General features: G+C 42.4%; 1 protein-coding gene and 1 pseudogene across 10 annotated transcripts in view; one reads left to right on the top strand and one right to left on the bottom strand.

The window, feature by feature from the left end:
• The window catches only part of CELF1 (CUGBP Elav-like family member 1), a 63,796-nt gene extending 41,049 nt beyond the window's left edge, over positions 1-22,747 (top strand). For 4 of the 10 annotated variants that reach the window (XM_039869236.1, XM_039869226.1, XM_039869246.1 and 1 more), the window contains 12 exons: positions 2,489-2,676; positions 4,144-4,226; positions 4,587-4,635; positions 6,672-6,806; positions 7,534-7,613; positions 7,917-8,078; positions 10,544-10,619; positions 12,086-12,214; positions 12,552-12,665; positions 13,436-13,621; positions 15,637-15,780; positions 16,235-22,747. In XM_039869236.1, the coding sequence (XP_039725170.1) occupies positions 2,499-2,676; positions 4,144-4,226; positions 4,587-4,635; positions 6,672-6,806; positions 7,534-7,613; positions 7,917-8,078; positions 10,544-10,619; positions 12,086-12,214; positions 12,552-12,665; positions 13,436-13,621; positions 15,637-15,780; positions 16,235-16,362 (1,464 nt within the window). In that variant the 5' untranslated portion in view covers positions 2,489-2,498 and the 3' untranslated portion in view covers positions 16,363-22,747. The remainder of the gene's footprint in view (positions 1-2,488; positions 2,677-4,143; positions 4,227-4,586; positions 4,636-6,671; positions 6,807-7,533; positions 7,614-7,916; positions 8,079-10,543; positions 10,620-12,085; positions 12,215-12,551; positions 12,666-13,435; positions 13,622-15,636; positions 15,781-16,234) is intronic. The other 6 variants (XM_039869189.1, XM_039869170.1, XM_039869161.1 and 3 more) reach the window with 6 other exon arrangements.
• Positions 7,050-7,176, bottom strand: LOC120609609 (uncharacterized; annotated as a pseudogene).
• Positions 22,748-24,910: the final 2,163 nt, after the last annotated feature.

The raw sequence follows: 24,910 nt of genomic DNA, 5'->3' as shown, positions 1-24,910 counted from the left end.
CTGACCTGTGTAAGGGCGTGCCCAGTATTGGAGGAATTCAATATATAATTCCAGCTGCATAATGTCCACAGCATCTTGAGTCTGGCCTGATAATTTGCTGTGCTCCAGAAGTATTTCTCAAACTGGTGAAAGGACCACATCTTGTCTCCCACCCTGACTTGTAAAATACAATAAAAACAATTGAGTAGAAAAACAATAAGATGTAAGTTTGCATTTTGTGTGTCATTATTATTGTTCGATTGAACATTTATAAAATTACTTGGTCCAGTCTCTGTAAAAGGTTCTAAACAGTTATGTTTGAAGATTGCCCCTGGTCCTGGGGCACTTGGAATAGCACTGCTCTTGGGGATTCTTCTGGTGAATTGATATTGGGGTGGGGGTTTTGTTCCTGGAGTGGGTGGAATAAAGAAATGGAGAAGAATTTAGAGAGTAGAGAGAGAAAGGAACAGCATTTGTCTGGAATGCTGAGTCTCAACTGAACCTTTGGATAAACTGTAATCTATGTGTATTGACTGTGTTTATGCTTTTGCGCTAAACAGTGATGTAGAAAGTTTAGAAACAGCATGCAAATACAGAAGGAAGGGACAGTGTGATACAAATTAATAAACCCCTGCCTCTTTTCAGAAACAACTGTCGGTTTCCTTATCATCAAAACATATTCTGAGCACTATTAGTGTTCTGTGTTAACCTTCCCTAGATTAGAAATATGATTAAAGATTAGCAACATTTTAATAAATTATTAAAATTGGTAATTGAAGGTGTTAGGGGTGGGTGTAGGGAGTGATGCTCATGTTTCACTAGTCTTAGTGCTTTTTTTTTTATCATGGTAGCATGATTTCTGTTAGAACATTAGGATTAGGCTTCTAAAAGCATTTATATTTTTGCAACAACTTGCCACATTTGCTTTTAAATTAATAGATTAAAAGAAAACCAATAAAATAGTGCATCCTAGAACACTTAAAAGTTGAAAAAAAAGTAGATCTTGTAATGATCAAGTAATCATAGGAAATAATAGCTGCTCTTTAATTTGTGAGCCTTTATGTACAACATTCATTTTTATCAGGATTAGTTGCTTAAATAAGGGGAATTGTTGAGAACACGAAATTTTTCCCTTCCCACATTGAGTACTTACTATAAACCAGACACCATACCAGGTGTGGCTACAAGAATAAATAGGAAATAAAGTTTCTGCCTTCCAGGAGCGCTAGACCAGAGTATGAGGAACCTTTGCAGACATAGCAACAAGAGTTTGTCTATATACCACTTGTCTTAACAGCTTTTGATATTTAGTTAGTACTAGATTCAGCAAAGGTGATATGAGAATAGCACCTGTGGGTGTTTAGTTACGAAAGATTTAGGAATTAAAAGACAGAGGTTGAGTTGTTTTCATAGATTCAACATTCTCAAGAATCTTTAAATACTATTCAAAAAATGGTGGAAAAATTTGTTTTTCCTTTAATGAAAACTAGCAGTTTATTTAGGATTGACTGTTAAAACGTGGCAAATTCGACTGAAGATGTGATTCTGGATTAAGTAGCAAACACTAATAGAAAAGTTAGCTGTGTTGGCTCTTTGGAATTTAAGTTGTTCTTAGGTTAGATAAGATCTTGAAATAGTGATAAGAGAAGGTCTTTTTTTGAGTGGTGGAAATATTTATAGTACAAGAATCCTTGTACTATAATTCTTGGCAGTTGCAGGGGTAGCAATGAAGGTATTAAAGTAGGAGCATTACAAGTTTGCTGTGATAGGATTGGAATTTGTCCATGTTGTAAGGGTTACAGTTGGTAAGGAAATTAACTGGTAGAGTCTCTGGAAAATAGCAGTAAATTGGATAACTTAAACAGTAAAAACCTAGAATGATGGCATCATTGTTTATGTTTATATAACAGTCGTTTGTCAGAGTTTAAGAGGCAGAGCTTTGTTTTGATCTGGGGGCCTAACTCAAGAGCACCAAGATTAACATGTGACACAGCCACATTCAAAGGCCACCATTCTAGTTAGTCCTTAGCTCAGGCCTTGGAAATCAACTGCTTCTGTTCAAATGTTTAAAGAAAACTTTACTTTTCATTGTATACATTGAGAGTCCTGTATCTTATTCATAACCAATAGTACTTGGTGATTTTTACGGACATTTAAAAAAATTAACTATGCTTAAAAATTATTAAAATTTGCTTTAAGAACTTCTTAAGTTCTGAGAATTCTCATGCTAGATAAATAATGAGTGACATTCCATTTCTTAATTAAAATCCAGGATGGTCCTAATCAGAATGGTGACTTTAGTTTGGAATCTAATACTAATGGAAGGGAGTGGCCATGATAAGGGGGAGGACCAGGGAACTCTGGTAATCCTGATAAATTGAATGGAAATAGTGAAAGGAAGTAGAAGTTTTTTCTGCTTTTATAGGAAGTAGTTGAGATCTTTAAAGCAAAGAAAACTCCCTCTGGAAAGCAACATGAATACATAATTGTTTTATTTTATCTAATGCAGCTCAAAGAAAATGAACGGCACCCTGGACCACCCAGACCAACCGGATCTTGATGCTATCAAGATGTTTGTGGGCCAGGTTCCAAGGACCTGGTCTGAAAAGGACTTGAGGGAACTCTTTGAACAGTATGGTGCTGTCTATGAAATCAACGTCCTAAGGGATAGGAGCCAGAACCCTCCTCAGAGCAAAGGTGAGGGCTTGGGTTTTTATATGTAATTTCTGTCGTGTGCATGCCGTCTCACATTCCCAGAGTGTTCCTATGGTCAGATAGGGGGAAAAATTTGTCTTTTTATAGTCACTATATATTCCAACCCAAACACAATTTATGGCTTAAAAATTAAAGGTTAAGGTGACGCATGAGGATGATTTGTAAATTGGATCTTGGGGAGTCCTTTGCGAGAGCTCTAAATTCAAGAGACAGACTCATGTGATTGTCTCATTCGATCTTGGGATTGACAAAAATAAAGTTTAGGTAAACTAACCACATAAGGTTTTCTTCAGTGTTTTGGCTAGAGTAACCTGAAAGAAAAGACTGTCCATATACCTGTGGGTTTTTGTTGGTGTATGTAGAGGCCTTGCAAGGTAGCTTAGCAACTAGGAGGGACTTGTTTTGTAAGTAATGTGTTTGCTATAGCCTATAAAATGAACAGGAGAAGAAAAGCTGGGCTGCTTCCAGAAATACCCAGCAGAGGAGAAGTTTCACAGGACCGATGGTAGATAAGGCATTAGCACCTTACATACACACAAATACTCTTATTTTTTCAGGTGACTGATTCAGAGTAATTTTCTGTGAAAGCTATTCTACAGTGCAAATGTGAGCAAGTATAAGTGTCATGTTCGAAACCAGCTTAAAAACAAGATCTAGAAACAAGAATTATTTCCTCTTTTTGACATAGCTAACCAGAAATATAAAAACACTGTAGTTTCTGAAAATAGCAGTATAACATGCAGATTTAAAATCTTAACTGCAGAGTGATTTTGCAAAAAATCTATATTGTATCTCATGGGACTACAGACCCAAGATTTACAAGATAAACTTCCTCCCTCCTATCCCCAGTAAAGATAGAAAGTGCAAAATCTGCAGACTTGGTCAGTGCTGTGTGCTGTGAGAAGCCTACTTATATTTGATGAGAACCAAGAGTCCAAAAAATAGATCCAAGATTCTTAAGTCATTTTATAATTTAATAAATAATAATTACGTTTGAGGTATTTGGTAAATGTTGGCTGCAGTATAAGGAGTGATGTATTCTGAGAAAGAGTTTCTAGTAGACTACAAGCCGCAAGAGTGCAAGGCCCCCGTCTTCTTTGTAGCTAAGTCGTCTTGCCCAGCACACTACCTGGTGTTCCAAGTAGGGTGAGTTGAATGGCATGGTACCATGACCTTTGTTAAGGGAAGTCATCTTTCCCAGAGAGTTGTAGGAACAGCTAAAGAAGAATTTTAATAGAACTAAGAGACTATAACAATAAAGAAAATGCATAGAAAATAATGTGGTTTTTTTCCTCTGCTAAGTTTTGTCTCTCTGTCTGTCTCTGGCTAATTTTAATAAACCCTGCCCTTTTTTTCTAAGTTCTAGTATGTCTAGAGAGGACAGAGTACTCTAGGAATTGTCTGCTTTCAAAGGACTGGCTTGATTTTATGAAATCTCATTTATTGCAGGGTGCTGTTTTGTTACATTTTACACCCGCAAAGCTGCATTGGAAGCACAGAATGCTCTTCACAACATGAAAGTCCTCCCAGGGGTAAGAAAGCTCCTACTAGTTAGTAGAACTGTGGTGGTTTTGACACGTGAAACATGCTTATGCATATCAGGCACACACTGAAAACCATTTTGGGAAAAGGGTGACTGCCACAGGAATTGATGTAAAAGGAACATGTCAAAGAAGATAGGCTCAAAATTGTTCTCTCTCAGCCAAGAGAATTTCGACTTCTTAATTCAGCATTCCGTCTATTCTGATATTTTGTGGGGGAAAGATCATGAGGCAGACGTGAGTTCAAGAGAATGGTTAAGGCTTTAGTTATGGTATTCCTTGGAGTCTCATTTGTATTTCTGAATGCCTTCAAGGCATACAGTGGTAATACTCATGTGTTTTCCTTTTTAGATGCATCATCCTATACAGATGAAACCTGCCGACAGTGAGAAGAATAATGGTAAGCAAGCACATAAGCTTACCCCGATCAGGTTTCTTTCTTGTTTGCTATTCTCATGGCATCTGGTTTGCATTATGTTCTGAGCAATTCCTTTTTAAGGTACAATTCACAACATCTAAGTTCCAGGTGTACAACATAATGTTTCAATATTCGTGTATCTTATGAAGTGATCACAATAAGTCCAGTTAACATGTCACCATACATGGTTACAGATTTTTTTTGTGATGAGAATTTTTAAGATCTGCTTTCTTAGCAACTTTCAAATGTGCAATACAGTATTATTAACTGTTGTCACCATGCCATATCTTATCCCCATGACTTATTTTATAACTGGAAGTTTGTATCTTTTGAGCCCCTTCATTCTTTTTGTCCACCTCCCACCCACTATTTCTGGCAACTATCACTCTGTTCTTTGGACGAGCTCGAGTTTTTGTTTTAAGGTTCCATATATAAGAGAGAATACTGTATTTGTCTTTCTCTGCCTGACTTGTTTAGCATAATATCATGTCGTTGCTAATGGAAAGGTCACATTCTTTTTTATGGCTGAATAATATTCCATTGTAGACACACCACATTTTCTTTATTAATTCATGTGTGGTCACTTAGGTTGTTTCCATATCTTAGCTATTGCACATAATGCTGCAATGAACATAGGGGTGCATAAAAGCTAGTGTTGTTATTTTCTTCAGGTAAATTACTCAAAGTGGAATTGCTGGATCATATGGTAGTTCCAGTTTTAATTTTTTGAGGAACTCCCATACTGTTTTCTGTAATGGTTGCACTAATTTACATTCCCACCAACAGAACACAACGGTTCTCTTTTCTCCACTTTCTCGCCAATATTATTGTTATCTTTTTGATAATGGGCATTCTAACAGGTGTGAGGTGATAATATCTTATTGTGGTTTTGATTTGCATTTCCCTGATGATGAGTGATGTAGAGCATTTTTTTATGACCTGTAGTCCATCTGTATATCTTTTGGGAAAATGTCTTCAGATCTTCTGCCTATTTTTTAATAAGATGGTTTTTTTTGTTTTTGTTTTGTTTTGTTTTGCTCGAGTTATGTGGTTCTTCATTTTGGATATTAACCCTTATTAGATATATGATTTGCAGATATTTTCTCCCATTTAGTAACTTGCCTTTTCATTTTGTTGATTTCCTTTGCTGTGCACAACTTTTTAGTTTGATATAGTCTCACTTGTTTATTTTTGCTTTTGTTGCTTTTGCTTTTGGAGTCAGAACCAAAAAGTCATCCCCAAAACCGACATCAAGGAGCTTTACCTCCTATGGTTTGCTTCTAAGAGTTTTATGGTTTCAGGTCCTACCGTTCAAGTCTAATCCATTTTAGTTTATTTTTGTGTATGGTATAGATAGTGATGTTCAGTACTCTGATCTGTCATCTAAATTGTGTATTTTTTTTTTCTTTAAGTATGGTAAATTACCGAAATAAGTAGTTGATAGGGAAACTTAAAAGAACATTTTAGAGTCAACTGGAATGTCTTTGATCAGTATAATTTCTTATGGACAGAAGTGAAGGGAAGAAACGAACAAGTTAGGAAGGAGAACTTAGTCCTCAAGAGGATATAGTCAGAAAAGGAAAGTGGACAGTTAGACTCTCTGAAAGGTGTGTTCTGTTTCTCTTGTCATATTGATTGTGAACATTCGTTCTTTAGTAAAGTATTGCTAGTAAGAGCAAACATTTACTAAGTGCTAGGCAGGAATCTAAGCACTGTGCATTTAATACTTAGAGCTACCTGTGAGATAAATCCTGTTATCCCTATTAATCTGACGAAGAAACAGGCACAGTTTGGTAACTTTCACAAAATCACAAAGCTACTATATTTCATCTAAATGCTTTCAGTTATAATTTTAAGATACTATTGTTTATAAGAGGAGGCGCTAAATTATGAACAAAAGTGTGTATCTTAGAATACATGAAATGTGGTATAAAGGCACAGAACCTGAGTTCAAACTGTGCTACACTACCTCTTGTAGTAGTAATAATGTTCAAGCTTTTTGTGTTTTACTCTCTTAGCAGTGGAAGACAGGAAGCTGTTTATTGGTATGATTTCAAAGAAGTGCACTGAAAATGACATCCGAGTCATGTTCTCTTCATTTGGACAGATTGAAGAATGCCGGATATTGCGGGGGCCTGATGGACTGAGCCGAGGTGGGTACATTTTTAGCCTTCAAACATACTCTTCTGAAATTTAGACCAGTGGAAACCAGTGACCGTAGCAAACATGGCTATGTCATGGTGTAGAGTTTGGGCTTGGTATTATATAGCTAGGTACCCTTAACAACTCTTCCCACCAACTGATCCCTTTTGTATTCTCTCAGCCTCCTTAAAAAGTCTATATTCTGCACTTCTGTATCATATATTAAAATTCTCTTTCTTTTTTTTTTTTGTTTACACCTACAGCACCTGGTCTTCCTAGGTGGTCTCCCATCCAAGTACTAACCAGGCCCAACCCTGCTTAGCTTCTGAGATCAGAGGGGACTGGGCGTGTTCAGGTGTTCAGGGTGGCATGGCCGTAGACCTAAAAGTCTCTCTTTTGGGCTTGGAGATGTTGACCCCCACCCCCCCACCCCACCCCCCCACACACACCCCTTTTGGAGAAGTCCTTGATGCCAAATGGAAACACTTCCTTCTCAAGAGGAACTAGAGGCCATGAATCCTCCTTTCATCAATCATTTTGTTTTCTGTCTGGTTTTTCATTATAGCACTTATCACCCTAATGTAACATATCTGTCTTTTCCACTAGTTCATAAACCTTCAAAGGCAGGAACTTTGTCTTTATTGCTAGCATGGTACTTGGCACATGATAGGTGCTCAGGAACTGTCTCTAAATAAATAAGCAAATGAATGAATGAGTTTTTGACCCTTCTCTTACCAGGTTGTGCATTTGTGACTTTTACAACAAGAGCCATGGCACAGACGGCCATCAAGGCAATGCACCAAGCACAGACTATGGAGGTAGGGAGCAGATGAATGAGAAGGGGAAGTTCCTTAGTCCGAGAGTGCTAGGACATTTGACCTTTATAGCCCAGAAGCATGTACAGCATCTGGTTGTCCTAAAAGAAGTCCAGACATCTTAAATTAACATTGAAATTAACATATCGGAATTAGTTGCCGTTTTAAATCGTCTTTTGTCACTTAATATGTATCAGGAAGAGAATCATTTAACAGTGAATGAACTATGAATGCAGCCTAGAAAGGAGGTTTTTTTCCTTCACCCAGAAGAAGGAATTTGACTCTTTGGTTTTGGTGTGTTCATAGGGTTGTTCATCCCCCATGGTGGTAAAATTTGCTGATACGCAGAAGGACAAAGAACAGAAGAGAATGGCCCAGCAGCTCCAGCAGCAGATGCAGCAGATCAGCGCAGCATCTGTGTGGGGAAACCTTGCTGGTCTAAATACTCTTGGACCCCAGTATTTAGCAGTGAGTCTTTGTGGTTTGCTTTCTGCAGATTGTGCAAGCTCCCAGCTGTTTCTTCTGCTGTCCCCAGCTAACAGACACAATGACATTTACAACTTTTAGCACATTGAAATTTCATGTAAAAATTCAGGCAGTGCAATATTCTTATGTCATGTTACTCTCTCTATCTCTCTGGTCACACATCTTTGGTTATATCTTCAGGCTTCTGCTATAATGAAAGTGAAATCCTAATTTCCTGATAAAAAGGTTTAGAAATATGTGTTCCTACTCCCAAGGAAAAAAATTCCTGAGGGAATCTTAACTACCAAATACCTTTCTCCTTATCTCTTTTAACCAGATGTAGAGGGCATCGTTAAAAACCTTTTTTAGTCTCCTTAAAGAGTATGATAAATGTTATTTTTGCTGAGCTATCAAGCACGGACATTAAATCAGTATTACAGGTGTTTGAGTTCATTATATCGTAAATAGATTTCTTTTAGTTTGGTCTCTCTCTCTGAGTTTGAGAGAGAAGTCCAGACATCTTAAATTAACATTGAAATTAACATATCAGTCCCAAAGAGGGGAGGGGCAGGTTCCAGTGCGTTATTTAGATTTACCAAGTCTACAAGATGTCATAGAGGATTATCACCGCTTAAATGTTTAAAAGAATTGCAGAAAGGACAGCAATTAAAACTCATTTGCGAATCAGAACAGGTCATCCGTGAAGCTACCAGTGAAGGAAAATAAATGGTGAAACCACTAGATTTATGTAGATAGTCCAAAAATACACACAGGAGTAATTATAATTATTCAGTCTTATCCTTCCAAAGATTATTCTATATAGAAACAGAAGAAGGACAGTGATTTCTGTCCCCTAGTACTGAGTTTTGACTAATTTGACACTCCCTGGTCTCCATAGTTGTAAAATGTTAGAAGAAATCCCAGTTTCTCCTAGCTAGTGTTTCTCTGAAGTCAAAAAGTGTAGATGGTTGTTTTATTTCAGCAAATTAAATTGTTTCTTAGTGTTAGAGCATTGCTTAAAAGTTCAGAAAATTCAAAGAGATTTTAGTCTTTTGCCAAATAACGCTTTGAAAATGATTTTCATGATATGCATTTACTTTAGAGAGTTTTACAGCCTCTTTTCAGGGAGCATTCGCCTTTTATTGTCATTGCCACATTTGGCAAGCACATGGCATATGGTGGTGAGAGCTATGGTCTCTTTAGGTTAGATGTGATCCCCTCCCTAAGAGTTGTTCTCATTTAGAGAGGAAATGAAGATGCTAAGTATAGTGTGCACAGTTCACCAGTTCAGTCCATCAGGACTGAACTTAGCTCCCAAGATATTTAGGAAGAAAAAAAGTGAAGCCATGTGGGTGCCAATGGTCTGTGTGATAGCACATCATCATTACTTAGGTTCTTTCTGGAACATGTGGATTGAACCTGATCTCTGTTGGACTAGAGCAGTGGTTCTTAATATTTGTGGACCCTTTTGAGAACCTGGTAAAAATTGTGTGTGCGCACATTTTTTTCATTCTATTTCTGGAGATTTGTGGACCTCCTAAAACCTGTGGACTAACGAGATTTGTGATCATGGAGAAACTAGGTCAGATGTTTGGGGAATGGACAACAGGTTAAATAAAGGATCTAGAAACAAGAATACTAGTTGTCCATAAGGAACAGTGATTGCATTTGAATTGAGCAAAGGTTTTCAGCAGGTTGTTTAGGCGGTGGTTGTGGTTTACTAAGACACAGAATAAGGTAAAGGAGATCCATCCAAAAGCTCATGGACAACAGCTCTTCTTGTTTCAAATATGTTACGGGCCAACTATTGAAAGAGAATGTACACTGAACTGATTTGGACTGATCCATCAGTCATTTGGTTATCGCAACAGTGAAGACCAATTTAGAGAAGAGAACATAAATCGGGCTCAGTGGATGTGTAGCATGGGAGAGATTGATCTAGTCATGGGTCTGTTGTGGCTGGTAAAGGATGACTCCAAGAAATACCCTGAAATGGTCAGATTTTATGTTTAAAGTAGCTGTGTGAAGTAGAAATTGGGTATCCAGATGGAAGCAATCTGCAAAATAAGTTGTTTGGACCTAACTAAGGAGAACTTGAAAGAGAGGAAATAGAAATGGCAGTGATCCATATGCAGACACTCATCACAGTCGACTACATAGCTGCTTGAGTAGAGTTTAGTTCCTTGCTCTACTTCTGACCTCTCCTGAGCTGCATTCCGTTGCCCAGGGACTTGAGCTTGGCTCAGTACTCAGTGAACATAACTTTGTCTTCTGGGCCAGGCCTTTTACTGTGTCATATTGTCCTGTCGTAAGCCTTATGTTTCTATTGCATTGGCTTGGGTTCTTGTCTTCAACGTTCTTCTCTCTGGGGGCCTCTGCACTCTCGCTTTGCTGTGCTGTAGAGTTATCCCAGATGCAGAACCAGCCCTCACTCTCACTCTTGTTCTGTTTTTTGGTGTAATGTCTAGCTTTATTTGCAGCTCCTTCAGCAGACTGCCTCCTCTGGGAACCTCAACACCCTGAGCAGCCTCCACCCAATGGGAGGTAAGTGTGTTTCACTGCTGTGGAGGAGCAGCAGCAACCAGGCCAGCAGACCCAGCTAACAACAGTCTGAGAGTTTTGCACTGTTTGTGGAGGAAAAAAAAGATTTTTTTTCACTCATGTAAAGCTGACATAAGATGAACATCCCAGGACTCAACTGCCTTGTCTCTGGAAGGTGGCTCTATTAGTCATTGATGCCAGATTGCTCCCAGGTTGTTTACTGCTCCCACCCCTTTAAGTCTCTGTCTGTTGTACAAAAGATGGAAAAGAGCTCAATGCACCTGCAGACTATCTGAGGCTCTTGCAATCAGGAGAAAATCGCAAGAACTCTTTCTTTCTGTACTAAAGTGACTTTTCCAGTGACTCTGAAGAAAAGTCTAAGATGGGTTCCATGCATATGGTTTACCCTGAAATTGCCAGAACCCAGGCAGTTAGTTTACCTCTGTGTCGTATCCATGTTATTTCTTGAGTGAATTACCTTTTGTTGCTTTGAACATGCATGCGGAACTTAATTGACAAACACTTGACTTTACTTGTCTGGAGCTCCACAGACAAACCTGAGGCAGGGGCCATCAGAACAGTTAGTGGGGCTAGGGAGTGGGGCAGCTCCAGAGCTGCCTGCCCCTTTGGCAGTGGGATTAGGCTAGGCATATGCATTTGAGAAAGAGGTGGTCTTAGGTGAACAGCGTTTTGCTGTTTGAAAATTTTGATAGTGGTTCAGTTTGTCCCAGGGACTTAGAAAGTGGTAGATTGTAAATCTGTGTTGTAGTTTTTTATTCCCATTAACTACCTGCCCCCGCCCCCAGCGCCTCTGCCTTTCCATCATCTAGTAAATGGTTTGCAACACAGTGTCAGCACAGTTAAGATTTCTTGCTCTCCTTTTAACTGTTGTCTAGGTTCTACTTGGAACTCTTTCCCTCAGTGTATTTTTTTTTGTCTCCTTCTGATGACTAATCTCCAATTCAGGTGGTGGTTTTTCTTCTTTCTTGTATTGTTCTCACTTGTATTCTCCCCTATCATTCCTCCCTTGGCCTTCTGGATCTCTGCTACATTTTCTGCTTATTCACCTCCATTTCAAAGAACACATCCCTTGTAAAGTCTGAGTGAGGGGCTCAGACACAGCCCTGTTCTGTGCCATGAGTTTTGGCATTGTTATTCTCTTGGACACTTGGCCCCAAGGTAGGCCACAGACCTACCCTCTTTTCCGGTTTCCTGATTGCCCATCCCTTTCTTAATGCTGGGGGTGGCATGCTGTTGGATTAGATACCTCTTCTTGAGGAAATGATGTCAAGTTTCTTATTGAGCTGAGGGATATCTTAATCTTTTTGGAGCCCTGTAGGATTGCTTATAAGGCTTATCTAGAACAGTTCCTCTTTGGAACCAGCCTTCTGCCAGTGTGTGCTTTCATTACTGGAGCAGATATGAGGCACCCTTATCTGCTGGCTGATTTCTTGTTTTGGATGTTGCAGGGTTAAATGCAATGCAGTTACAGAATTTGGCTGCACTAGCTGCTGCAGCTAGCGCTGCTCAGAACACACCAAGTGGTACCAATGCTCTCACTACATCCAGCAGTCCCCTCAGCGTACTCACCAGTTCAGGTAAGCATGTAATCAGGGCCAGTGTGTCCTGTGTGCCTTGGACAGAATCCCAAGAAAGGGGTATGTCATTCTGGAGAGGCGTTGACACCCATTTCCAAAGGAGTGGGATTATGAACAAATTTTCAAATGCCATCTTCAGACTTAAGAGAAATCTCATACTTTTTAATTTCTTGTAACCATCATTTGACTCTATGTCCAACAAGGATAGTTATCAAAATTAGTAACTGAAAACCTCTTTAAAAAGAGAATACTTAAGTTGTGTCACTCTTAGGCTTTGGTTCCTGTTGACATGAGAAGGCAGGTGTTGGATTGCGTTTAACTCATGGATTTCTGACAGCAGGGTCTTCACCGAGCTCCAGCAGCAGCAGCTCTGTCAACCCCATTGCCTCCCTTGGAGCCTTGCAGACATTAGCTGGAGCAACAGCAGGCCTCAATGTCAGCTCTTTGGCAGGTAAGAGGCAGCCCTTGGATGTCATCAAGCCATTCTTTTTGCAGGTAGCACATGTTAAACAACCCTAGGAGCATCATTAGAATGATTGGGTGGCCCACTGAACATCATTAGAATGATTGGGTGGCCCACTGAACTTAGAAATAATAATGGGATTTCAGTTCAGGCTTGAGTTTCATCCCACCTCTGTCCCTTAACTAGCTGTAACTTTTGACCACCTATCTAAGGTTATTTTCTTTCAAGTGGGAGTAGAATACATTGAGAGTTATTAGGAAGTTAAACGAGAACATAGGTAAAGTTCTAAGCACATTGCTCAGCACAGTGTCTGGCATGTAGAATGTACTCAGTAATGTTAGGCGCTGTTTTTACAATACGGTTTACCTACATCTTGTCATAGACATGCGCCCTTTTAGTCTCCAATCCTAGGACTCTTATTTTACCAGATTCCAGCTCTGTGTAAGAAAGTAGCAGAAAAGCCAAAGAGAAAATGGGGCAAGTCGTATATGTGTGGTATCACTTCTTGCACAGGTTGGAGGAAGGTAATAGGGAAGAGACACACCTGGGTGTGGCATTTTTTAAATGTCCCCATTAGCAGTAAGGCCTGGTGAGTGTTGTGAAATCTGACCACTCAGATGAGTATTTCTCCTCATGGTGAAGATAAGAGGGAGATAAAAGGGAAGACTTTGGAGTTTGTCTTTGGCATCAGTTGAGTCTCTCTAGTCTGTTAATTGGATTCTCTCCACGCCCTGCCCCCCTCCACCCCCGCAACCAAGGGATGGCTGCTTTAAATGGTGGCCTGGGCAGCAGTGGCCTTTCCAATGGCACTGGGAGCACCATGGAGGCCCTCACACAGGCGTACTCGGGGATCCAACAGTATGCTGCCGCGGCGCTCCCCACTCTGTACAACCAGAATCTGTTGACACAGCAGAGTATTGGTGCTGCTGGGAGCCAGAAGGAAGGTAAGTGCAAAGGGAGGCTGGAGTCGGGAATGGGAGCGCTCTCTCTATCTGCCCCAGAACTTAAAGGCAGGGCACAGGCCAAGAGAAGCATTGAGTGGTCAGACCACCACTTCTTTGACAGTGTCAGGAGTAGACTGGGAAATTCTGTAAAGTGTGGTCTACATTTGAGTGTTTTCTGGATATGGCTCAGATCAGAATCTCTGTATGCCCTCCTGGGATGGGGCTGCAATTCTTAGACTAAGAAACATACCAAGCTGACTGTGTCCAACACCAATTTGACAATTTGTTTTTATTAGGAAGTCTTCTCTGTGTATTATAAATCTGTCAGGATGTCGTCTATGTAGGTATCTCTTTTAGCTGTATCATTTGGCATTTTCCTCATTTTCTGATCTGTGCTTTTCCTAATTGAGGACAAATTGAAGGCTGATGGGATAAAAAGAGTTATGGCCCACGGGTCAATGCCTTAGGAAATATTTGTTTTGATATAAATGATATTAAATTCAGGAGAGAGTTTCTAGGCAGAAAGAGGCCTGAAGGTGGTTTATATGACTAGAAAGTCCAGCTGACACCTCTGTGCTCATATTTGACTGGGTTTTTCTAACCAGGAGCTGGCAAGGTATAAGCCATAGTGAAGGAAAGACAAGTATCCTCTCTTACCATAGCAGCAAGACGTCCTGATCTCTAGTGCATCCTTATCTGCCCTGAATCATATGCTTATGTGCGCTAGGATGTGGTAGTGGGGGAACTGATGGAACTGTGGAGACAGTAAGTAAAAGCATGAAGTGTTCCAAATGTGCTCTGAAGAATGATGAACAGGAAAGAGGAAAGGAGTTGCATTTTATATAGAAGGTCTCTCTAAGTCGCCTTTTAATCAGAGACCTGAAAGAAGTATTGATGCAGAGGAAAAAGAGTAATGGGGCCCAGGAACAGCAAAGGCCCTGAGGCAGCAATATTCCTTAATGTGTTTGACAATATCCGGGAGGCCAAGATGGCTGGAGAATGGCTGGACTGTGATTTTAATGAAACTCCTTTTTGATTATCAGAAAATCGGTGACTTGAGTGGTTGGAAGAGGAAAGCATATTCTATTTTTTAGTTCAGTGTTAATGATAGGCACACTTTTTTTTAAAACCCTTTTACCATTTAAAAAAAGTGCAGCTTGCTGCCAGCGTTCATTTCACATCACGCATAGGAATTCTATGTTTTCTAGAATTTGACATTTTCAGTTATCAAACTACTAAAAACAATGCTATAAACGGAGTGATGTCACTTGTTTCCAAAGATTACTGATATACTACAGCAATGTGAAAATAATAAAAGTGTGATATTTCACGGCAACCTTTGGGGGTAGGGTTAGGACTGTAATCTGCGAGTTATCTTGGGGTAGACGCTGCAGCCCCAAGCACCACTGGCAAGTATTCTTGGAGCAAATGGGGAACGGTTTAAATGTAGTTTCTCTTTACTGAGGCGCAATTTGCGCATGGTAAAATTCACCTTTTTTGGACTGTAGCTCTTTGACCTTTGACGGACACATACAGTCACGTGATCACCATCACAGACGTAGAGCATTTCTATCACCCCCAGAAATTCCCTCATGTTCCTTCCCTCAACTGCCAATCTGTTTGTTGTCTCTGTAGTTTCTAGGCACAGTTTTGAAACCTGTTTTGTTTATAAACTCTACCTCCTTTTCTGTGTTCCTTTATAAGCCTCTCGTCTCTGGTTTTATTGCTCCACATGCAGGTCTGCCTACTTCATTGTTTCAGCATACCTTCCTCCCACAAGGTCAAATCTGACATCCCTCAGTGAGATGGAGCATGGCTAAACATGAAGGAAGGAGTCTGTTTCAGTGATCACCCTTCAGTTCCGTGCCTTGTATTTAGAGAATCTGTTTAGTTCTCCACGTGAACCTCTCTGTATTGGGGTGCCGACAGTTTTAACACGGGGACATAGACAGTTGGTGCAGGGGTATGAACATGCTTGACTCTGACATCTCTTTCAATCGATGGATGTCTTAAAGGTCCAGAGGGAGCCAACCTGTTCATCTACCACCTGCCCCAGGAGTTTGGAGATCAGGACCTGCTGCAGATGTTTATGCCCTTTGGGAATGTCGTGTCTGCCAAGGTTTTTATAGACAAGCAGACAAACCTGAGCAAGTGTTTTGGTATGTTGGCTTCTCTTCCAGTATGTGGGGGGCAGGGGTGGTGAGTATTACCAGTGAGAAAGAAAGAAAAGGGGCTGATAGCAGGAAGTGGGGATGGAGTTTGGGTTATTGTTTAACTCAGTCTTGAGCAGAGTACATGACTTCTTTTTGAGCCTCAGTTTTTTTTCTTTTCATTTCTGTAGTGAGCATGATTTCTGCTCACACTGTCACTCCAGGGGTTAAAGTAATGTGTAGAAAATGGCTTGGCCAAAACACTTAAAAGTACCAAGTCAATATCAGGTGGTACCGTTAGTAACCTAATTTATTTCATGTGATGTAACTTCCAGAATTCTTGTCCATCCTGAGGAAAATTGGGATTTGAGACTAAGCTCGTAAGGTATCTCTTGCATAAGGAGGACTGAGAATCTCCTTGCCTCGTTATGTCCCTCACCTAGGTTTCTGCTTGGACACACAGGTTTTGTAAGTTACGACAATCCTGTTTCGGCTCAAGCTGCCATCCAGTCCATGAACGGCTTTCAGATTGGCATGAAACGACTTAAAGTGCAGCTCAAACGTTCGAAGAATGACAGCAAGCCCTACTGAGCGTGCTCCCCTCTGAGACTGGAGTGAGAGGGTCTTCTGGTAAGTTGGGGAGGAGCACCCTTAATGATTCGAAGCCCTGAGGCTGTGTGTTGACAGCCCTGGACCCTGATCCCTGCCACTCTCGCAGGCACAGCTTGCCCTGAAGACTCAGCTACTGCCTTCTGTGGGAGTTTCGCTTCGTACAGAGGACAAGTTTGTGCTTTGGTTTCCAGTGTTTTACTTTGGAGTTTAGGTGCCATATCCTGAGTTTTTTTTCTTTATTTAAAGTTTGCTGTGTTTGTAACCAGTGTGTGTTGAGAAGGACCAACATCAAATCGCCCTGGGGGAGGAGGGGGAATGGAGAAACATTAAAAAAGATCAGAACTTGCCCCAGACTATCCCAAGAGAGAGGACTGAGTGAAACCAAAAACTGACCCCCAGAATCTCCCTGAGTGCGAGAGTGGTGGAGGAAACGAGAAGTAACATCAAGAGCGGTAGAGGGTAGAGCAGGTGGGGTTGGCAGGTGGGGAGAGTGAGGGACTCGACACCCAACAGCCCTGGGAGCTGCAGGCTGAAACTCTTTCATAGCTGCCTTCTGAGTTTTTGCCACCAATTTTTCAGATTCTTGTCTAGGATTTCTGCCCCTCTTTCCTGAGAAGGGGCCAACAATTCTCTAGAAATAAAACACTTGATAAATTAGCCTGACATATGCAGAAAGCAGGGAGACATCACTCTTATCAACTTTGTCGGCCAACCATTAGTATTGGGTTGGCCCTGCCTGGCCGGTGGCTGTTAGGAAGAAGCAGCCAATCAAAGAAGTCATCTTCAGTTTATTTTAACACCAAATCATTAGACCATGGCCCATGTCTAAGACGTCCTTCTAAAGAGGCTTCTAGGGAAACACTCTGGTTTTTCTTCCTTGTAGTTGACCATAGCAAGGAACGCCACTTCCATCCCAAGCCACAGTTTTCTCATGAGAGCAGAACCAAGAAGGGCTTATAGTACCTAGCTGAAGGGGCACCTCTCCGGGGCAGAGTGATCAAAAGCCATCGAGTTGGGGGAGGAGGAGCCTGCTTCTTGGTGTACCTACATCAGAAGGTCCCTTCAGGCCAGAGTGCTTCATTTGCCAGTGGCCAGCACTTGAAAGGATTTAAGAAATCCATGCTAGCCTCCTTGGTCGAGGTGTCCCAGACATAGTATTCTCACCAAGGCAGGCCCCTCTTCTATACCACTCTAGCCCCATCTTCTGCTCTTGGGGACAGAAGAGACACAGGATGTTTACAGCTTCCGTATGGATTTAGTGTTCATTTACCTCAGTATTACCGTGTTCATATTTGTCCTCGCGCTTACAGTTAGCTCCCTGCTGCTTCCCACAGGTCTCACTCCAGTTTTTGCCTGTGACCCACCCAGCCTCTGGGCTCTGCCTCTGCTCCAAGAAATGCTGTAGCGGGGTGGAGAGCCAGGAAGGACATGCTGTTGGGAATGTGCACCTGGGCACAGGTAGCCCTGTTAGGTATGACTCTAAGCCAAGGCCAGGACTAGGTCCCTGGGATTTTAAATTTCACAAACATCAGTCCTGACCCCTAGCAGAAGAGATGAGATGACGGGGGTTGGTTTGCTAGTAAGTCGGATGGGGGCTCTCTCGTCATGCTATCCATTTGGGTCACAGACAAAGATTGACCCATCTTGCTGTTATACAGGTAGTTGGTGGTGGTGGATTATCCCATTGAAGCTGGGACAGCTGTTCCCTTCTCGTAGTGATAACTTGGGTCTGTTGTCCTCTAAGAAACATGAAACATACTTCTTAAGCTGAACCACGTAAACTTGAATTCTGCGCACTGGGTGAAATGTGTCCTGTGTTTCAAGGATAAAACTGTTCCAAAGGCTTCCAGGGTCATGATGGGATTTTTTAAATAAATGCAAAAAAATAAAAATAAAAATAAAGAAAAAAGAAAACAAAAAAAGAAAAAAATGCTAGGTTGGGGAGGCGCTGTTCTGAATCCCAACCAGCTGGAACCAAGAATGTCGTTTCTATTTTTATAGAAGTTTTATACAGCTCCGGGGTGGAGAATATTTATTACCTAAATTATATCTCTGGAAAAGGCCAGGATTTTGTAGAATCCAGAATGTGATTGTTATACACACAGGGTGCTGTGTATGATTGAAACTACTGACTTTCTGTGGCCTGTTTGCAGCCCAGCTAATCTGCCAGAGGGGGAAGGAGTTAACGCTGTGAATTGGCGGAGGAGAGAGCTGTGCTCTCCGGGGCGCTGCGGTGCTGTGATCGCTAACCTTCTGTTCCGTCTTCCTCCTTGGCCGTTGTGGGGTTTTTCAAAGCCCAGAACTCCATTCCCACTTTCTCCCCTTTCTCTCCCTCCTCCCCCCTTTCATCATTATTGTCCATGGATTTGTCCTGTGCTCTGGGACCTTAAGAACCCCCTTTCCAAATGACATGGAAGGCAGAGGTGCAACCAACCCGCCTTCGATACTAGACCCTGAGGTTTCGTACCTGTGTGTGGGTTCTCTTTTCTAAAAGGAGTATGTGCCCCAGCAGGGCCCCGGGCAGCCACAGCAGCCAGCTGGTGAGACCGGGCACTGCTGTCTGTCGTCTTCTCCCCTACCCAGTGAGTGAGCACGGCAGCACTGCCCTTGAGCACAGTTCTCTCCCCAGGCCAAAGATGGTTTTGTGAAGAAGCTGCGCCCCTACCAGTCTCATGGTGCGAAAGGGTTCAGCTCGGGGAGTGGAGACTCACAGTCAAGTCTTAAGCAATCCTTTACTGTTGTGTGGGGTTCACTTACACAAATGTGTTTTCTGCTATAGTTTTGTTTCTGACTTGGGTTTCATCATGAAATTGATTTGCCTTGAATGCAGCCAGACACTGTCTCCTGGGTCCCACATGAGTGGCCAGGGCCTGCATGGAAGCTAAGAGCTTGGATTTCTGGGAAGAAAGGGCCATTTCTATAGGATTGAGGAGAAATCCTGGCCCGCCCCCCTAAAGAATTCTCGTGTCCCTGCCAGCATCTTCTGCTTTCTCCCTGGGTGTTTACCGGGGAGTTGGGCGAGAGGCCGAGGCTCTGCTCCACCAGAGACCTTCTCAGACGAGTTCGGACACTTCGGGGGAAATCCAAGCCTTAGGTTCCCTTCTGTCTCTGGCAGTCGGATGTTTTCTTGGTGTCCTCCATGTCCTTTTTTGACTTTTCCCTGTGTCCATCGTTAGCATGTGCAAAAGTTCACTGTCATTGCCCAGCCCCTCCCCCGCCCGCCTCCTCATTTCAGGGCTGTACACAGTGAGTGTTCCTGTTCTCTCTCTCTTCGTTTGGATGTATTGCTCTGTGTAACTCAGTGGGTCTCCCTCTTTCTGGTTTGTTTTTTTTTCTAGATTCCTGCCGTTTGTTCATCGTTGTGCCTAAAGCATGTCGATGTGGCGTCAAGTACATCGTCCAAATCCCTGTCTCTTCAGCTTCTCTGATGCTTGAACTCTCACCTTTGACCTTGTGTTGACCTTTGATGCTGACGTGTATTTTTATTATGTTTGTTTCTTTCTTTGTTTTTTCTTTTTTCTTTCCTTATTTTTTTTCTTTTCTTTTTTCTTTTTTTTTTTTTTTTTTTTTTTTTTTTTTTTTTTTTTTTTTTTTTGTGCTGCCAAATTGGTTTTGCTAGAACGACTGCTGAAGGGGAAATATTTAAACTTGCATTTGAATATAAAAAAATCTATTTTTCTAGAACTTCATAAGATAACCACTTGATTTTGTGATTCCAATTCTTTGTAATTGTCTTCAGAGCAGCCCTACTAGCACATACCGTGTGGTGTTTGTATTTCTGTGAACACACAGCCAGTCCGTTTCTAGGCTTTGTTTCTGTGTGCTTAGTTTTAAAGACAACTTTGAAGTAAACAATGAAATAAAAGATGTCACTAAAACCTTTGAGGCTCCTGAGCACATTTTGCTGAAATAGTTTGTGGGGCTTGAGGAGACCGCATGTATTCTTATTTTTGTTTTTCTGAGTTCTCAACTGCAGAAAACACCTGAACCCCTTTCCTTTTTTGACAGCAGGCTGCAATTTGAGCCCCAGCCGGCCCTTTTTCTTTTTTCTTTTGTGGCTTCTCACTGCAGCGACCCTGCTGGGAGCCTTCAGACCCCCCTGGCCCCTTCCCCTGGGCCTGCTGTCCTCACCGCCATGCTTGTTCCTACAGTCTCCACAGCAAAATGTGATGCTTTGATTTTTTTGTTTTTGTTTTTGTATTGTTTTTGTGTTTTTGTTTTGAATTTTTTCCTTTCTTACTAAGATTATGCCCGGAAAAAGCAAGTTTTGCATGTTTCCTGCTGTTTCTTCACACCTTCGTATATATCACCTTCACCTCTCTGTTTTCTATAGTTTGTGCAAAAACTGACTGATTTAAAAGGGTTTCAAAGGAGCTGTTTTAAATTGTTGTGGGGTTGATTTTTTTCAAGATTGTATTGTTTAATTTTGGAGTGGCAACTTTCTCCTCTATTGCCCTAAGAGCGTTTGCCTGTGCACTTAGACTGTCACCTCATGTGGCCTCCAGGCCTCAGCGGGGCGTCCAGGAGGCTGGCTCCTCTGCTCAGAAACGGGTTGGGAGTGTGCCCAGGGAGGCATGAGGAGCAGAGATAGAATCCAGAAGGTGGCTGCGGGTGGTCAAGAGGCTTAGCGCGTTAGGGGTAGAGAGCATCCCTCAGCTGGGGAGGAGGAGGGAGCTCCAAACCACTCCGAGGAGGCCATCTGTGCACTAAGCGGCAGTACACCTGCCAGCGCTTTTCCTAGGTGACAAGCACAATACTACAGTCTTCACACTGTTTACAGCCCTGGCCACCAGCCACCCCACACTGGCTCTTCACCGCAGCTCTGCTCTTGCTTAGCTAGTGGGGTGGGGTAGGGGCGGGGGTTTGTTTTTTTAAATCAGGTGAAGAGCCAAATAGCTACTGTCCCTGGGTGCCAGGCAAGCCAGTTCCTTGGTTCCCTGAGGGGAACTTGCCCTCCTCTCTTGTGGTACCATCCAGCCTCAGGGTGTTGGGAACTTGAGTAAGAATGTGAATGGTAGAGGGCGAGGCCAGAGGAGTGAGAGGTCACAGGATGGAGCCTTGGAGGTAAGAGGTTGCAGAGGGAGGAGTTGGTGACAGAGCCCACTCAGACCTAAGCCGTGGTGGGTGGGAGAGCTGGGAAGTAGGACTGTCCAGGGAAGGGCAGAGAGGGGTAGCTGAGGGATGTGGGAGGGGGCGGGGAAGGTAGAAGCACTGTTAGCATCGTCCATTCTGGCTGATGAAGGAAGGGATCCCAGCAGGATTTCTGCTCTGGGACCCAGCGGGTTGCCTAGTGTTACGCTCGAGGCCTCTCTTACGAGAAGGAAAGGGTGGCCAGTTGGAGGCCCAGTATGGTAGGCTGCTTAATTTCCTGGAAGGGGCGATTGGATGGAAAGAGGCCAGGAACCCCGGCCTGAGCAAGACTGCCGGGCACCCCACAGTCTGACTGCACAGAGCCGCCTCTGTTGGCAGAAGGCGCTGAGGCTCCCCTTCCTGTGTATTCAGAATCCGTGTTTGCCAATATATTTTGCTTTCAATTCCAAGAGGAGCTCTGGGAAAACCTGTGGATAAAACCAAATGCCAAACGTTGGACGTTGTTTCCTTTTCCATTTCTCTCTCTGATTGTTTTAATTGTTCTGTGGTGGTTTTAATGGATTTGAGACCCTGGAGCGGCAGCTGCCTTTCTGATTTCCAGCTGCTTTTTGTGAATAATTTAAAAAGAAAAAAAAAAAAGAAACTTTACATTTTGGAGACAAACCTGTGTGAGTTTTTTATTGGTACAAACGTTGTATTTAACACTAGGGGTTTTGTACAGTTTTTTGCCTTTTCTACTAGAAAACAATGTAAAGTGATTTCACAATGTGAAGAGAAAAAAAATTGCCACTATGACCAAACGCACAGTCTGTTCTGCAGCAACAACGGGATTCAATCAACTCAAAGTCGTGATTCAGCCGTAGAAATGCTTTTCCTTTACTTTGTTTGAGCTTTTCCTTTCTTTCCTGTTTTGATTTGCAAAAGAAAATGTCTTTTTTGTGTGAACTTGTGTTGTACTATGTAGAAAATTATGGATTTTACTTTAATGGTTTAAAAAAAAAAGGCAAGAAGAGCCGTTGTCGCTTTTCTGACCTGATCACAGAGTTTGTGTAGTGGATTAAAAAAGAAAAAAAAAATGTTAAAAGTTTGGAGCAAGGGAGTATGTGTTTAAAAGGAATCTCCTTCCTTTTTTTGTGTGTTTTTCTTTTTGTCCCGATGGGGAACCTAAATCTGTTTTAATTGCACAGACACACGGACAAAAAGTCATTTTGTATCTGCCAAGTGTGGTACCTTCCTTTGTTTATTTGCTATTAAACTGTTTGAGAAGAATTAATGTTGTCTTCAGAGTTATTGATTGTTAGTGAGCGGCGGGTCCCTGAGACTGGTGGGATTGGTGGCATCCTGGAGAAGGGTGGGTGCCCTGGTATGGTGGCATCTCGATGTACCTGTTCGCATGCAGCTGAACCCACCAAAGGCTCCCAAAAGAGGAAAATTTCTCCCAGAAAACTGCCTTCTCCAGCATCCTCTATCCTTTTGCAGCATATTCCTGCTGATATGGCAGCACCTTAAAACTTTTTTGGCCGCCTTATTTTTGTGCTTCCATTCTCAGCAGTGGCTGCTGCTCTGCGAATTGGCCCAAACCTGTGAGTGCAAGTCCTTTCCATGGGCTGCGGAGTCCTGTGCCCAGGGAGGCGGCCGACCAGCACAGGACCTGGGACGCTTCCTCTCCAGGCCTTTAGTGTTCTAGCCCAAAGTGGTCCAGCTCCTTTCCCCCTTATTCTCACCTCAGAACAGTGTCACAGAAGGCCGTTTCAGAGGTTCCTTGGGTTTACTCTCCAGTAATTCTAGATCACTCTTCAAGTGGGGCCCTATACCTGCGTGGCCTCGATCCTCTGTGAATGCCAGGCTCAGCCACTGGGCAGGGAGTCTCAGGCCCTCTGGCCAAATGTATAAGCTTGTGTGCTCCTTACCTGCTCCTTTGCTGCCACTGCCACCGTCGCTCCTCCAGGAGGCCAGCCCTTGGAAAGCTGGTGCCTGTCTGGAGGCACGCAGCCAGCACAAGGCCTGTGGGCAGCCAGTCAGCCTTCTCAGAGTCCCCTCTGTGGGCTGTGTCTGGAGGAGCATTTCCTAGTGGCGGTTGCCCTGAGGACTGGCCATCAAATGTTCCATCAGGTAAGGGTTCCGAACACAGATAAACTTGGGGATGTTGCCGCCTCATTTGTATTCATTCAAAGTATTCAACTAAAAACCAAAACTTTGTATTAACATGAAGAAATTATCTGAGCTAATGTTTGTTGAGCACAGTCCAGGTGCTGTGAGAAACGCTTGATATACATTACATATTCCAGTCTTTATAGCGTCCTTGTTCCCATCCCCATTTGCAGATGAGCAAACCAAGGTTAAAAGAAATTGGGTTGCCTACTAGAAAGTGGCACGCACCGATAACCAAACCAAATCTGCCTGACTCCCGAGCCCTCTCAACCACGGCTGAGGAGAAGTACCTCAATAAAAGCAAATAAATGTGCTTTAGTTAACCTGTGCGGTCTCACCGCACATGGTTGCACAATGTCCCCTATGCTCTAGTGAAAGGAACATGGGGGACCCTACAAGCGTGGCTCCCTCGGGTGGTGAGTCATTATGGCTTTGCCCTCCTCAGAGCAGCTGTCTTGGTGTCTAGGGGGGTTCATTGGTGACTCAGTGCTTCCCAATAGCGTGCTCCTGTGGGGCACGTCCTGTGAGGACAGCTTCCCAGACAGCACGCCTGCCACGTGAGTCTTCCCGAGACCTGCTACCACCAGAACTATTGACCTGTTTAATTTTTTTCATTCTTTTAACACACACACCATAAAAATTTCCACTTTAACCATTTTTCAGTGATATTCAGTACATTCACCATGTTGTACAACCGTCACCTAATGTTTTAAAGCAATTTGAAATACACCTTTTCAACTTCGCCTTGTTCTCTTAGTATGTGTGAAATCCCAATTTCAGCATCCTAATTATATGTTTTAAAATACGCATCAAGCTACATAACCATTCTCTGTGTGTGTGTGTGCGCGCGTGTGTGTCCATTACACGCCATTGCAGGTCTGCATTTCACACTTAGGGAGTTCGGGTGAGGATGGAGAGTCGGGCTTTTTCTGTGGACTCCCTTCCCAGACTTGTTTATAATTAGGGGGTGATTGAACCTGAAGTTCTCTCCTGTCTTGATTTTCTCTTTTAATTGAAGTATAATTGAGTGCCAGTATGTTAGTTTCAGGTGTACAACAGTGATTTGATGCTTAGATACATTACGAAGTGATCGCGGTGAGTATGGTTACCTTTTTACACCATACAAAAGTTATTACAGTGTTATTGACTATACTCTGTGTTCATTACACCTCCACGTTAGCACAGGTTTTTCTGACTCAAGATCAAGGTGATCTAGATCTTCTCTAAGTCTTTGCCTTAGAACTCCTGTGTTCCTGAGACAACTCGATGTAAAAATAAATGTTAA

This window comes from Pteropus medius, unplaced genomic scaffold, assembly GCF_902729225.1.
Source record: "Pteropus medius unplaced genomic scaffold, Ma_sr-lr_union100, whole genome shotgun sequence".
NCBI classification, from domain to species: Eukaryota; Metazoa; Chordata; class Mammalia; order Chiroptera; family Pteropodidae; genus Pteropus; species Pteropus medius.
Note: the sequence above shows the minus strand (reverse complement) of the source record. Positions and strands in the feature narration are given on the sequence as shown.